A 12,984-nucleotide genomic window follows, 5' to 3' on the forward strand; every position below is an offset into this window, starting at 1 on the left:
AACCCATCTGGTATATATTCAGGTGAATTCAAAACAATGAATGAATGGTGCATCGTTGTCATGGCAATGGATTTTTTTTTAAATGACATTTCTTTTTTTCTTGTCTTAAAAGTGGCCAGGAGCTGTCTCAGGAGATCAAGTCATTCATCAGCGGCGTGGACACGGTCCAAGGACGCAAGCTCAGCGTCCGCGAGCACGCCCGATGCGCCGTGCGTCTGCTGCGTTCGGTCCCGGCCTGTCGCGGTGCCGTTTTGGAGCACTTGAGGGGCGTCTACGACGAGCACGTCTCCGTCTTCCTGCACAATCTGGAGACTGCCGCCGATGCTAATAATGGCATCGGTTCAAATTTGGAAGACATCATTCAGGTAGGAAGGAGGGAGGATCTCTGTGTTCTTGCCCAACATTTCCATCCCCATCTTTATTCCAGTCCAATTGGACATTACGTCACACATTAATGTCTACCTTGGGGAGTTAACTTATCTTACCAAAGAGGCTTTTAAAAGTCAAAATATTATTAGACACCATAAAAACACTGTCCTAATATGGCTGTTAATCACCGACTGTGGAAGGTCTTGGAACCTATTTACTGCAATAAACGAAGTACAATAATACCTCGCGCTTCAACTTTTACTGCTTCATTACAATAAATTTTTATTTTAGCGGAAATGTTGGAAAAGTTTTAATTATTTTTTTCAGTTCATTGTTCGTTGTCTGCTTGCTACTAGGTACTAAAGGGAAAGTAATAATAAAAAAATATATATATTTATTTTTAGTTCATAATAATGTGAAAATACACACTCAAACTCGTGACCAGAAGCCACTCTATCTACTAAAACTCAGCACTGAATATATTTATTTATTTTAATAGGGATGACCCTGTTTTTGATCCACATTAATTAATTAAATGAGGTAATACTGTTGTTGAACATGCTAAAATGTGTGTTTAGCATCTGGGTATTTTTCTGAAACTGAATGAGGTTTTTTTTGTTTATCCATAGGAGGTTCATGGCGTCCTCACAGAGTTCATCGGCCTCAACCCGCGAGCTTGGGCCCCGCTGGTATCCAGCTGGGCCGTGGACTTGTTGGGCCAGCTGAGCAGTAAGCACGCCGGACGCCGGGTGGCCCCCCACTCGTCCAGCCTCAATGAACTTCTCCAGCTTTGGATGTCCTGCGCCGCCACGCGCTCCCTCATGGAAGCCTACTCTCAGTGCCTGGCCGCCATGTTGGCTTGGTGCCCCGACGCTTGCGTGGACGCCTTGTTGGACACGTCCGTTCAGCATTCGCCGCATTTCGACTGGGTGGTGGCTCACATCGGCTCCGCCTTCCCGGGCACCATCATTAGCCGGGTGCTGGCCTGCGGACTCAAAGATTTCTGCTCCCACGGCAACAAGGACCAAGGAACGGCGGGGGCGGCGGCCAACGGCGCCGAGCAAGGCGGCCGGGTGCCCAAGATCGGCTCGGTGGTGGGAATTTTGGGACATCTGGCGGCGCACCACTCGGACAGCATCCGGAAGGAGCTGCTGAGGATGTTCCAGGAGAGCCTGGGTCCCTCCAGCCCGTCTTCCCCCACGTCGGCATCCTCGTCCTCCACCTCGTGGGAGGCCTCCCCTCAACTGCGCCGGTCCGCCGTTCCGTTTCTCCTTCAGCTGGCCGCCATGTCCCCGAACCTTTTTGGAGCCGTGTCGGCCGAGCTGGTGGAGCTCCTGCGCCCTCCCGTCCTGCTCCAGTTGCACGGTCTGTTGCAGGGCCTCCCCAGGGAAGAACTGGACAACATGCAGGGTCTGGCGGTCCACCTCATATGCCAAAGCCCGTCGGGCGGCGCCCAGGTGCTCCGCTTCCTGGCCGACACGGCCACGCCGGCCTCGGTCATCATCTCCGGCCCCACGTCGTCTCCTCACGAGGGAGTGAGAGAAGGTTGCGACAGCCTCCTCCAGATGCTGCTCCTGCACCTCCACAAGTTGGTGCACAACCGTCCGGACGGGGCGGACGGACACGGCGCCCACCCCTCGGCCTCGCCCCAGCCCCAGGTGGTGGTGCCGTTCCTGGAGGAGCTGCGGACGCGGGTGGGAGAGCTGTGCGCCGAGACGCTGAGGCTGGAGAGGAAGCGCCACCTGTGGCTGCACCAGTTGCTCTGCCTCCTGTCCGTGTACGGCGGGCCCAGCGTGGCCACCGAGGCCCTCTGTCAGCTGCTGGGCCGGGCGCGCAACCCGGAGGAACTGGCTCTGGCCTGGCAGCTCCACCGCACCCTGTCGTGCTGTACGGCGGGGCTGGTGCCCGCCGCCGTGGCCCGCTGCGTGGCCCAGATCCACACGCACGCCTCGGGATCCCGGCCCCTGGGGCGCCTGCTGCTGAACCTGGCCACGGTCATCCAGAGCCGGGACGAGGACCGGAGAGGGACGCGGGACGCCCACTCCACCATGGCCTTCCAGGTGGGATCGTCGGTGTCGGCGCACCTCCACCATTTCGGCCCGCTGCTTCTCCACGGCGACCCGTCCGTGTCCCACGCGGCGGCGCGGCTGCTGTTGGCCAGTCCCCTGCCCGCCGCCTGCTCCCCGGCGCACCTCCTGGCTCTCTCCCGCGCCGCCGTGGCGCACTTCTTCCTGGCCGTGAGGAGGCGAGGAGAGGCGGACGGGGGCGAGGCGGGAGAAGCCGCCGAGGCGGTGAGCTGCTCCGTCCGCTTGCTATCCCGTTTTTCCGCATACTCGCCCCTGGTCCTCAAGGCCGTGCTTCAGCAGCTGGTGGAGGGCGTGCTCCACAAAGGCAACGCCGGGCTCTTCGGAGGCCAGGTGTCCGACGCCTCGGGCGTTCCCGCGTCCTCACAGCCGGGATCCCCCGGCCTGGGGTCCTCCTTGTTGGAAATCAACTGTCGCTTCGGCACCACCGTCAACTTCTCGGGAGGCGTGTGGTCCGTGTTTCATGCTGGGGTTATCGGCAAAGGGTTGAAAATGCGGAACCCTGCGACTCCGCCGGACCCTTTGGGGGTCACCCAGGTCAGTAGTCTTTTTTTTTTTTGCTACTGTTTGCTATGGACTTGACTTTGTGATCATAATTGTTGTGACGCACACAATATCCACATAGCTTTTTTTTAGATCAAAATGATTTTTGAACTATAAACACAGAAAAATGGATTAAAAAATGACAATGATAGATTTAAAGGGATAATCAGGAAATTTAATATACATCTCTACTCTTCATTTGAATTTGATCCTAAAACAGAAAGTCCCGGACCACACAAAATGATGCGGCGGGCCACATTTGGCCCCCGGGCCGCCACTTTCACACACTTTTTAATTATCCGGCAGAAAACAAAACTCATCACCACCATTTTCTCCCCCTCAGAACATCCAGACATTTCTGAGCGCAGTGGTCCAATGTTGCAGCTCCTCCGGCCTCAACGGCTCGCGTCCCCCTCGCGACCCCGACGAACCGGCGCCCATCAACGCCGAGGCGGCCAAGGTGGTGGCCGCCACGCTGGTGGAGAACGTATGCCCGGATGTGGCCAATGGCGAACTGTCATGGCCGCCGGAGGAGCACGCCCGCACTACAGTGGAACGGGACATTCACATCCGCCGCTGCTTCGAGGCCCACCCCGTACTCTTCACGCTGCTCCAGGTGGTAGCGGCGGGACGCCCGGCTCTTTGCTACTGCTCGGCCGTGCTCCGGGGCCTGATGGCCACCCTCTTGGCCCACTGGGAGGCGTCGCGGGAAGCCGCGTCCACCGACTCGCCCTGGCATCTCCAGGCCTCCTGCGTGCTGGTGTCTTGCATGGGCGAGGGCCAGCTCCTGCCCCCCGTGCTAGCCAACGTCCACGAGGCCTTCTCCCACCTGGCCCCGTTTGAGGTCAGGCTCCTCCTCCTGGCCGTGTGGGAGTACGTCAGGGCTAACGGGCCCATGCCTCAGAAATTTGCCTTTGATCCCCAGAAGGGGATTTTCTACCGGGATTTCTCCCGGGACGGCGACGTGGCGCGCTATGTCTCGCCCATTCACAGCGTCCTCCACAAGAATATGGACAGACTGGGACATCTCTGTTGGAGGTTTCAGCTCTGAGGGGAAACCTCGGGGACTTTGCTTAGAGGAGCTGCCTGTAGATCTTTTTGACTATTTTTCATCTTTGTACTTTTCTAAAAAAGAAAAAAAGTGTTTTTTTTTTTTTTGGAGGGGAAAAAGTGGGTTGAAACATGACTCGAACGCACTTAATCCAAGTAAACGCAGCATTTAGATTTCATTGGAATAAGTCATTTGTAGATTCATAGTTTGAGTTTAAGCGGGATCTTTCACAACTTTTGCTTGTCTCGGTATAAGACTCTTCTCTAATTGGAACTTGTTTTTTGTCACATTAATGTCCATGTATGTGGATATCATTTTTCTCAGCCGGGTTATGTTAGCGGATAAGAGCACTCGCGTTAGTGACCTTCTCACTTCATTTAATGTGTTATTAAAGTGCTGTTTGTTTCTGCTAAATGAATATTATTTTATAAAAATGTGTCCTATTAGGTCGGTCTGAAAATTTGACGTATTCACTACTTACAACTCAGAAATTAAGTGAAGAAAAAAAAACATGGCAGTGAATTTTGAGGATGACGTGTCTGTGCCTGATCGGATTCATGCGCGTCCACGTTAATCTTGCCTCATCCGGACACAATGGATGATTGAATGAAATAAAAGCAAGTTGGCTTTAAAACATAATTCCACCACATCTACTTCTACCCATTTCATATTCGCACTCACGCTTACGTTTGAAATATTCGGGCTGTTTAAAAATCCTACATTTTTGTGTTTATTCCGCTGCGTAACAAGCGGAGGTGGCTGGGGTCAGAATCAAGATGGCCACCTTCACCGAAAGGTAAGACTAACGGTCTCGCTTATCATTGTGACAACGATTAATGGATATTCGGGTGTTCCGCCGTGGTTTTACTCGCACAATGCCGAGAATAGTGCGCCCTGTTGGCTGTTAACCCGAGATAAGCCATCGCTTCCATTTGACAAGCCCACCATTGATTTCGTGTCCCGTCCATCAACCGGCATCTTTGCTAGCTATGAAGCTCGGCTAACAAGTTAGCATGAGAAAGCAGAGATTTATTAAATCATCTGCCCGTTTTTCAAACTTTACGTTATGGCTAGTCAAACAAACAAAAGCCTGCTAAAACGTCTAAAAAAGACGTTTCCTTAGCAGTTCAACAAAAGTTGGAAGAAGCAATAACTAGCATTAGCTACTCTAGTGGCTAGGTACTATTCCTATCGATGCTTCCGTGATTTTATATGTCCAATGAGATGAGTAAATGACTTCATTTATGAATTCTCTCTTTAAGAGGAGCTATTAAAATTGACTACATGGAATAAAATGTGTGTCAAAGTCAGAATTTGTCCTAGGATGGTACATTTCGATTTTTACGGCAGTCTATCACCTTCAAGGACAAAGTCCGCTTTCAGTAAACATGCTTTATTTAAATTAAAATTCCCCTAAAAACTACATCATGTGCAGTCGTTAAACTACCTTACGTGGAATCGGAATATTCTACAGCTCATGCAAGGGAGAAAAAGTCAATTATAGCTACTAACATGAATTGCATTTTAGCCATCAAGCTACTAAGTAGGGCGTGCTTATTTTTGGGAAATACTACACTATAATACCAACGTAATACTCAAATTATCTTTAACTCTGGTATATTCCTGAAAAGAACACTAGCTCATTGAATGGATGGGATATAGGGAGATATTGTTTGTGGCTAAGCCTAAGGGATGTAGACAAAACCCTTTCAACTTGGTGTTTAATCCACTTGGTGTTTCATTTGTAGGATGGCACCTATCCTTGCATTCTGGCTTTCCATTTGTCTCAGTGGGACGCTGGCTGTGGAGAGAGCCAACTTTAAAACTTGTGACCAGAGTGCCTTCTGCAAGTGAGTAACTCACTTAGTCCAATGATGCCCTTGTTCGTCATCCCGGTTAACTTTGGTTTTGACCTTCTTTTGAATCTTAATAACAGACGTCAACGTGCATTGACTCCTGGTGAGTCTCCCTATCGAGCCCTCCTGGAGACGATGGAGCTAACTAGCACAAGACTCACTCTGCAGCTCAAGAATGACAAAAACAAGGTATTTTTTGGCCATATATTGACAGAATGGAACATATTACAGCTGCTAGTTTAGCTTGCTTTAGTTAGCTAACTTTTAATAGCCACTTGGCAACTGAACTAAAAGATGGCAAGATGAAATGTGATTGGGGCGCGGGCTGGAGCTCATCTCGATCAAAGCATTTCAATGTTTTTGTACTCTTGGGGTTTGTCGAAGGTGCGTCTGCTGCTGGAGCTTTACCGTCTTCAAGGAAATATAACGAGGGTGAAGATTAATGAGCTGAAGCCATTGAAGCCTCGCTACGAGGTCCCGGACGTGCTCATCCGAGAGCCCCCCACAGAGCCGTAAGTGGATTCTATTAACTGTGCCCCATATGATTGCTGCTGCGCAGAGAAGACGAGAGTGAGAAATGGAAAAATAAAAAAATATTTAAAAAATGACAGTTTTTTTTGTTTTTTGTTTTCTCCCACAGCCTTTCTCTCTTGTCTCAGGATGAAAACGGAGTGGTTCTGTCTCTGGGGGCGGAGTCTCAGAGGGTCATTGTCAGCGCGCGGCCCTTCCGATTGGACATCATGGAAGGGCGGCATGTGTTGCTGTCGCTGAACTCGCGAGGCCTCCTGGCGTTTGAGCACTTGAGGCCCCGCAAGGACACGTGAGGCACCACGCTTATGCACACCAACACGCATATAGCCTTTTTTTTCTATATTTACTTGTACTATGTACAATGTTTACGTTCCACAGTCATCCTCGCTCGGTAAATTTTGACAATTAGTATTCATTTGAGAATTGTCTGACTCGTTCTGTCCTCTTTTCCTTATCGCCCCAGTTTCTTCTATTTAATTGCTAGCAAAGTTGCTAGTGTGTGGAATAATGTCAAGGGTGTATTCTCTAGGTAAAGACCTTTAAAATGTTGTGTATAATATTCATTGTACTAATGCTTTAGATCCGACCAAAAATTCAAATTTGTCTGCTTGTTCGTGTGTTTGATAGAAAGTATTGGAATTCAAATATGAAATACATTGCCGGTTTTTTTTTTTTGAATTATGGACTAATTCTGTAAATTGTGATAGATGCATTACAGGGTGTGGGCATAGTTGAGTAACTAACTAGTCACTGTACTTTGGGAGAAATGGGCCGGGAAATAGTCATTAATTCATTCACAATTGCAATTTATAAGCGTTGATGTGTATGAAGGTGCTGATATTACAATCAAGTTAGAGTTCATGTTGAAATCAGTAAATATAGCAAAAAAATGATTCTAAAATAGTAAAAAAAATCATCTTGCTTGCTATGGCTTTGCAAAATGCATTTGTCTAGAATGCACACACTGCTAAAATGCACGTTTTTTTAAATTTATTTTTATTCCACCAATCCACCAATAGTACTTCCTTCCATGGTTTTTCACCCTGTAGCATTTGCATTTTATTTTCATAGCTAATTAGTTCAAGAGTCTTTTGCTTGCATGCTGGCTGCTGCCCATCAAAGAATGGTCGCAACTCCACTTGGCAAGAGTAGTTTCAAGAAGCAGGATTTTAGCTAAATTGTACTTTTTCCCCCCATTTCCCTAAATGAGATATCAACAAATGAAGGGGGTGGGGTTGCGTTTTGCCTGTCATTTATTTTTTTAGGTTTTCTTGTAGCGCTCGTTGTCCTTGACGATGGTTCTAGTTGCCAAACCTCTGTGTGACCCTTTACTCCAAGTTGATTTGCTCTTTGTACACTCAAAGCTGGATTATAGCTCTAAAATTGCATCTCTTTTGCTGTTTTGACATGGAGCAGACAGGCAGACCCGGACGCCGAGGACTCGGATCAGGAAGATGAGGTCATACTCCGTTCCATTGAGTCATTAAACAGGGTTAAAAAAAAATGTAAACATCTTATCTTGCATTATAGGCTATATTGGAGGAGAAAGATGAAGACGGCATGTGGGATGAAATGTTTAAATCCTTCTCAGACAGCAAGCCAAATGGTAATTCATATCATCAGTTTTGTATTTTTGATCCCTTTCAGCTCATTTTTTCTGCTGTATCGTTTAATACACAATTGTGGCTTCCCACAGGTCCAACTTCCGTCGGCCTAGACTTTTCATTGCCTGGAGTGGAGCATGTTTACGGCATCCCAGAACACGCAGACTCCCTCCGACTGAAGACCACAGAGTAAGCGGCAAACCAAATGAATTGGAATACATAGTTGGGTCAAAAGCTGTTTTTTAGCTATGCTAATACACACACTTGTCGTGTCCTCTTCTCAGGAATGGAGATCCATATCGCCTCTATAATCTGGATGTGTTCCAATACGAGCTCCATAATCCCATGGCACTTTATGGCTCTGTACCCGTAATGCTGGCCCACAATGCCCAGCGGACCACTGGAATTTTCTGGCTGAATGCGGCCGAAACGTGGGTAGACATTAGCTCCAACACTTCAGGCAAGGTTTGTGTATCGTCCATCTTTTTCGACCAATGTTTGGGCTTCTCTGTTGCACATAGTAGACATTTTTTAATTATTTTTTTGCTTTTTTCAGACCGTGTTTGGGAAAATGCTAGATTACGTGCAGGGATCCAGCGAGACACCGCAGACCGACGTGCGTTGGTTCTCCGAAAGCGGCATCATTGACATCTTCATTATGCTGGGCCCCACGCCAAAAGATGTCTTTTCGCAATACGCCTCCTTAACTGGTAGGAAAACGACACGGGGCGATCACTTATGTCCGTTTCTAATAATCGCTGAATCATGGTTTTTGCTTCAGGTACCCAGGCCTTTCCTCCAATGGCCGCACTGGCCTACCACCAGTGCCGCTGGAACTACAACGATCAAGAAGACGTCCAAGCGGTGGACGCGGGCTTTGACGAGCACGACATTCCCTACGATTTCATCTGGCTGGATATTGAGCATACGGATGGGAAACGATACTTTACCTGGGATTTCAGCAAGTTTCCCACGCCCAAAGAAATGCTTCAGGGACTCATGGATAAGAAGCGCAAGGTAGACAAAAATGGTTTTCTGCCCAAAAAAACCACTAGAAAACCAATTTATAATTACTTTTTTTAAATGTTGAATATACATTTCTAGATGGTAACCATTGTGGATCCTCATATCAAAGTGGACAGCAACTACAAGATCCATAATGAAATCAAGTCACGTGGCTTCTACACAAAGACCAAAGATGGCAGTGATTATGAGGGCTGGTGTTGGCCAGGTAAGCAACACTAATGAGCTAATGATACACAAAAAGTTTGTTAGAAAACCACCTCTTGCTTCATTTTGTTGCATTTTTATTTGTTCCAGGCAGTGCCGGTTACCCAGACTTCAGCCATCCAGACATGAGAGATTGGTGGGCCAGTATGTTTGCCTTCGACCAGTATGAGGTGACTTTCATGGCTGCCCAAAGCCAAGTGCATCAATTCATTCTTTGTTTCACTGGGTTTAGCTTTAAGCAGTTTAAAGATGATTTTTCCTGTAGGATAATTCACTGTTCATAGAAAGTAGTTATAATAGGGGTGACCCTACTTTTCGATGATGGCAACCGCCTTTTCTGAAATACTTTTGCTACCCAGGGAACGATGGAAAACTTGTACACGTGGAACGACATGAACGAACCATCAGTGTTCAATGGGCCAGAGATCACCATGCACAAGGACGCAAAGCATGGGGACTGGGAGCACCGTGACCTGCACAACCTTTATGCCTTTTATGTGGTCAGTGCAGTCTTGGACTTGTGGGCGTGGTCTTATAGGTCATCTGTGTTGGATTAGTTTTCTTATTGGCCGTGTTTGTCGCAGCAAATGGCCACGGCGGAGGGCCTGGTTCAGAGATCCGGTGGGGTGGAAAGACCTTTCGTCTTGACCAGGGGGTTCTTTGCCGGATCGCAGCGCTATGGTGAGTCTTTGGGTCTGAATGTGACTCGGTGCATGACTCAGTGTTTTGACGGTGTTTTTGCTTCTTAAGGTGCGGTGTGGACCGGCGATAATGCAGCAGAGTGGGGCCACCTCCAAATTTCCATTCCCATGTGTCTGAGTCTGGGCCTGGTGGGAATCTCTTTTTGCGGTGGTACGTACTAACAGTTTTTGAAATGTGATGAAACTCTCTTTTAGTTTTTGGAACATTTATGCCACTTGACCAATCTTCCTCAAATTGTGTGATGACCTTTCGCACCACTATCTTGTCTTCCAGCTGATGTCGGGGGCTTCTTCAAGTCTCCCAGCTCAGAGCTGCTGGTGCGTTGGTACCAAACCGGAGCTTACCAGCCCTTCTTTCGGGCCCACGCCCACTTGGACACACCCCGTCGGGAGCCCTGGCTATTTGGGCCGGAGAACACGGCGCTCATCCGAGAAGCTGTGCGCCAACGATACAGCCTGCTGCCTTACTGGTACCAGCAGTTTTACCACACCTATCGTACGGGGCATCCTGTCATGAGGTGAGCATTCATAATTTTACTTTGAAGGCATCTAAGGAAATTTTTATGATCGCCATATGGATGTATTCTTTTTTTTGTGTTTGTTTTAGACCGCTCTGGGTGGAATATCCTCAAGATCCTGCTACTTTTGCTATGGAAGATGAGTTTTTGATTGGTAAGATAAAATGGCAAAAGAGATCATTTAATTTTGGTCGATATCAACGCTGTTGATCAACAAAAGGTCATTAAAGTTAATGCATTCTTGCTCTTCTGCAGGTAGAGATTTGCTGGTGCACCCTGTCACTGAGGAGGGGGCCACTGGTGTGACTGCTTACCTGCCGGGAAAAGATGAGGTACAGCAAAATAATTTACTTGGAAAATATATATATATATTTTTATTGAAATCATGTTCTAACTCTTGTGTGCTCCTCAGTTGTGGTTTGATGTCCACACCTTCCAGAAGTACGACGGTGGCCAAAACCTTTACATTCCAGTCACCATCAGCTCTGTAAGACACACAATTGTACTGTGTAACCTGAAAAGTGGAATTCAATAATTTTGTTTTTATTTTATTATTAGATCCCAGTTTTCCAGCGTGGTGGTTCCATTATTCCCAGAAAACTTCGAGTGCGCAGATCTTCCAGCTGCATGGAACACGACCCCTACACTGTGTTCGTGGCCCTTAGCCGTCAGGTGCGTCAAATCATCAACAAGGCTGTCAGAGGGCAACGACGAGACGTTTTTCATTTCTTTTTTACAGAAAACTGCTGAAGGGGAGCTCTTCATTGATGATGGCCATACTTTCAACTTTGGGAATAACCAGTTCATTCATAGGAGGCTTTCTTTTGCCAACAACCAACTCTCCTCTGTGTGAGTGTCACTAAACTATTCAGTCCAATTTAGATTTATAGTATTCTTATAAATAATAGTTGGGTTTTTTGTTAATATTGTCATGCTTTCAGTTTAGAAAAATCTTTGTGTGGGTAAAACACCACATTAGTCATCAAGAATGGTGAAGAATAATAACATTTCCCTGTGTAATGGGAATTATCATGTTAACTTGAATTCATTTGAATAAAAATGCTCTTCTCCCACAGGAACCTTTCCCCAGAAGCTCACTTCTTAACTCAATCCACCATTGAACGTGTGGTCATACTGGGAGCTCGTAAGCCCACAAAGGCTACCCTCAGGACAGCTGGTTAGCCACACTTATCTGTTTTCAGACAATATTTACATCATATATTTTTGTTTTATTTTGCTACAGTGTTGCTTACATTACTAATTTGCTTTTTTTTGTGTAGACGGTCAGACAAACCAGCTGGAGTTTGACTTTGATGCCTCCACGTCCGTCTTGACGCTCCGCAAACCCGGCATGAACGCGGGCACTGACTGGACTGTCATACTACAGTAAATGTGAAAACAGCAGAGTAGGAGCGGTAGGAACAAGTGACTGAAAAGAAGAGAAATTAGCCCACAGAGTAAACTTGGACAAAAAAAATGCAAGACATCCAAACATCCGTTATGTCAAGCGCCTGCACTCGCACTAAGCTCGCTCTCGTGCCCCTCTAATGTATACTAACGGTATCTAAATATTAACAAGTAATACATCTACTGTGCTCCAACTTTGGCTATAATTGTCATAGCAAACGCAAATTTTCTCAGACTCGAATTATTCTTCACCAAGTATCCTTTAGATTTTGGGAAATGAAGAAAGCATAATCATCCTGTTCCTTTGTTTATAATTGGCATTCTTAGCTTGTTTACAAATTGATGATTGAAAAATATAGTGTGTAATATTTTTTGAACAAAACTGCTTCTTGGCAATAGAAATCTTTGAGGCTACTAAACCACTGATCTTTGTTGATTATTTTTTTTTCTCCGCACGTTTGTATTCCCATTGTTTTCTGTCATTTTTAAATGCACTTCGGACAACCTATAGAGTTGTTTTTATTTCCATTTTGAATCAAACATCCATTTGAATCCAGTTTTTATGGGTCTCAATTATCTTAAATGTACGGAACTGGAAAAGGTTGAACTCTTTGTTTTCTGATTTGATCTTAGAAAGGCAACCCCAATGTTTGCTGTAATTCACAAAAGTAAAAGGTCAGTGGGAGATTGGTTTTGTCCTGCTCTGCTCAAGTGTGTTTATCAGCTTTTGTAGTAATTGTTTTTTTATGATTGTAAATGTTGATGCAATTTTTGTTGTTTTTTTTCTTCCCCTGGGTGGGTTGTTCAACTTAATGCAGTCAAAATGGAAGTGAAGAAGCAGACTAGCTGTTTAAGTTGTCAGATATACTTTAAAAGAACATGTGACCAATTGAAAATAAAAATGACCAAATGTGAAAGTATTTGGGTTTATTGTTTTACCTTTTAGTATTACATTAAATTAGATTAGTTTGGATCTGAAAGCAAATTGATACTCCAACCTTAAGCCCATTGGTTAAATATGGGTAATTCAGTTTTATTTTTAAATATTGGACTCTGACCCCGGCCACGCCTATTAAAAAAGGACACATAA

At 46.3% G+C, this 12,984-nt stretch overlaps 2 protein-coding genes across 3 annotated transcripts in view; both read left to right on the forward strand.

Moving 5' to 3' along the window:
• ints5 (integrator complex subunit 5) overlaps nucleotides 1–4,461 on the forward strand; it is a 4,956-nt gene extending 495 nt beyond the window's left edge. The window contains exons 2-4 of the mRNA XM_077732638.1: nucleotides 113–365; nucleotides 999–2,990; nucleotides 3,340–4,461. Of these exons, the coding sequence (XP_077588764.1) occupies nucleotides 113–365; nucleotides 999–2,990; nucleotides 3,340–4,047 (2,953 nt within the window). The 3' untranslated portion in view covers nucleotides 4,048–4,461. The remainder of the gene's footprint in view (nucleotides 1–112; nucleotides 366–998; nucleotides 2,991–3,339) is intronic.
• A 219-nt stretch (nucleotides 4,462–4,680) lies between these two features.
• On the forward strand, nucleotides 4,681–12,814 carry ganabb (glucosidase II alpha subunit b). 2 transcript variants are annotated; one of them, XM_077732639.1, is made up of 25 exons: nucleotides 4,681–4,843; nucleotides 5,796–5,897; nucleotides 5,984–6,092; nucleotides 6,288–6,415; nucleotides 6,544–6,723; nucleotides 6,898–6,963; nucleotides 7,851–7,893; nucleotides 7,965–8,040; nucleotides 8,131–8,227; nucleotides 8,323–8,503; nucleotides 8,595–8,748; nucleotides 8,820–9,055; nucleotides 9,143–9,269; nucleotides 9,359–9,438; nucleotides 9,628–9,768; nucleotides 9,853–9,949; nucleotides 10,019–10,120; nucleotides 10,244–10,487; nucleotides 10,577–10,641; nucleotides 10,743–10,819; nucleotides 10,900–10,974; nucleotides 11,046–11,159; nucleotides 11,227–11,336; nucleotides 11,564–11,664; nucleotides 11,768–12,814. In XM_077732639.1, exons 1-25 carry the CDS (start codon nucleotides 4,824–4,826, stop codon nucleotides 11,875–11,877), a joined length of 2,835 nt encoding a protein of 944 aa, XP_077588765.1. In that variant the 5' UTR covers nucleotides 4,681–4,823; the 3' UTR covers nucleotides 11,878–12,814. The 2 variants fall into 2 exon arrangements, with proteins under 2 accessions (XP_077588765.1, XP_077588766.1); XM_077732640.1 differs by lacking the exon at nucleotides 6,898–6,963.
• Nucleotides 12,815–12,984: the final 170 nt, after the last annotated feature.

This window comes from Stigmatopora nigra, chromosome 14 (genome assembly GCF_051989575.1).
Source record: "Stigmatopora nigra isolate UIUO_SnigA chromosome 14, RoL_Snig_1.1, whole genome shotgun sequence".
NCBI classification, from domain to species: Eukaryota; Metazoa; Chordata; class Actinopteri; order Syngnathiformes; family Syngnathidae; genus Stigmatopora; species Stigmatopora nigra.

Excerpts from the sequence above, each read along its gene's own strand:
- ganabb (XM_077732639.1), top strand. The coding sequence starts at position 4,824 with ATGGCCACCTTCACCGAAAG. Across the intron at positions 6,093-6,287 it reads TCAAGAATGACAAAAACAAG|GTGCGTCTGCTGCTGGAGCT; the intron begins GTATTTTTTGGC and ends GGTTTGTCGAAG. Across the intron at positions 9,769-9,852 it reads ACCTTTATGCCTTTTATGTG|CAAATGGCCACGGCGGAGGG; the intron begins GTCAGTGCAGTC and ends TGTTTGTCGCAG.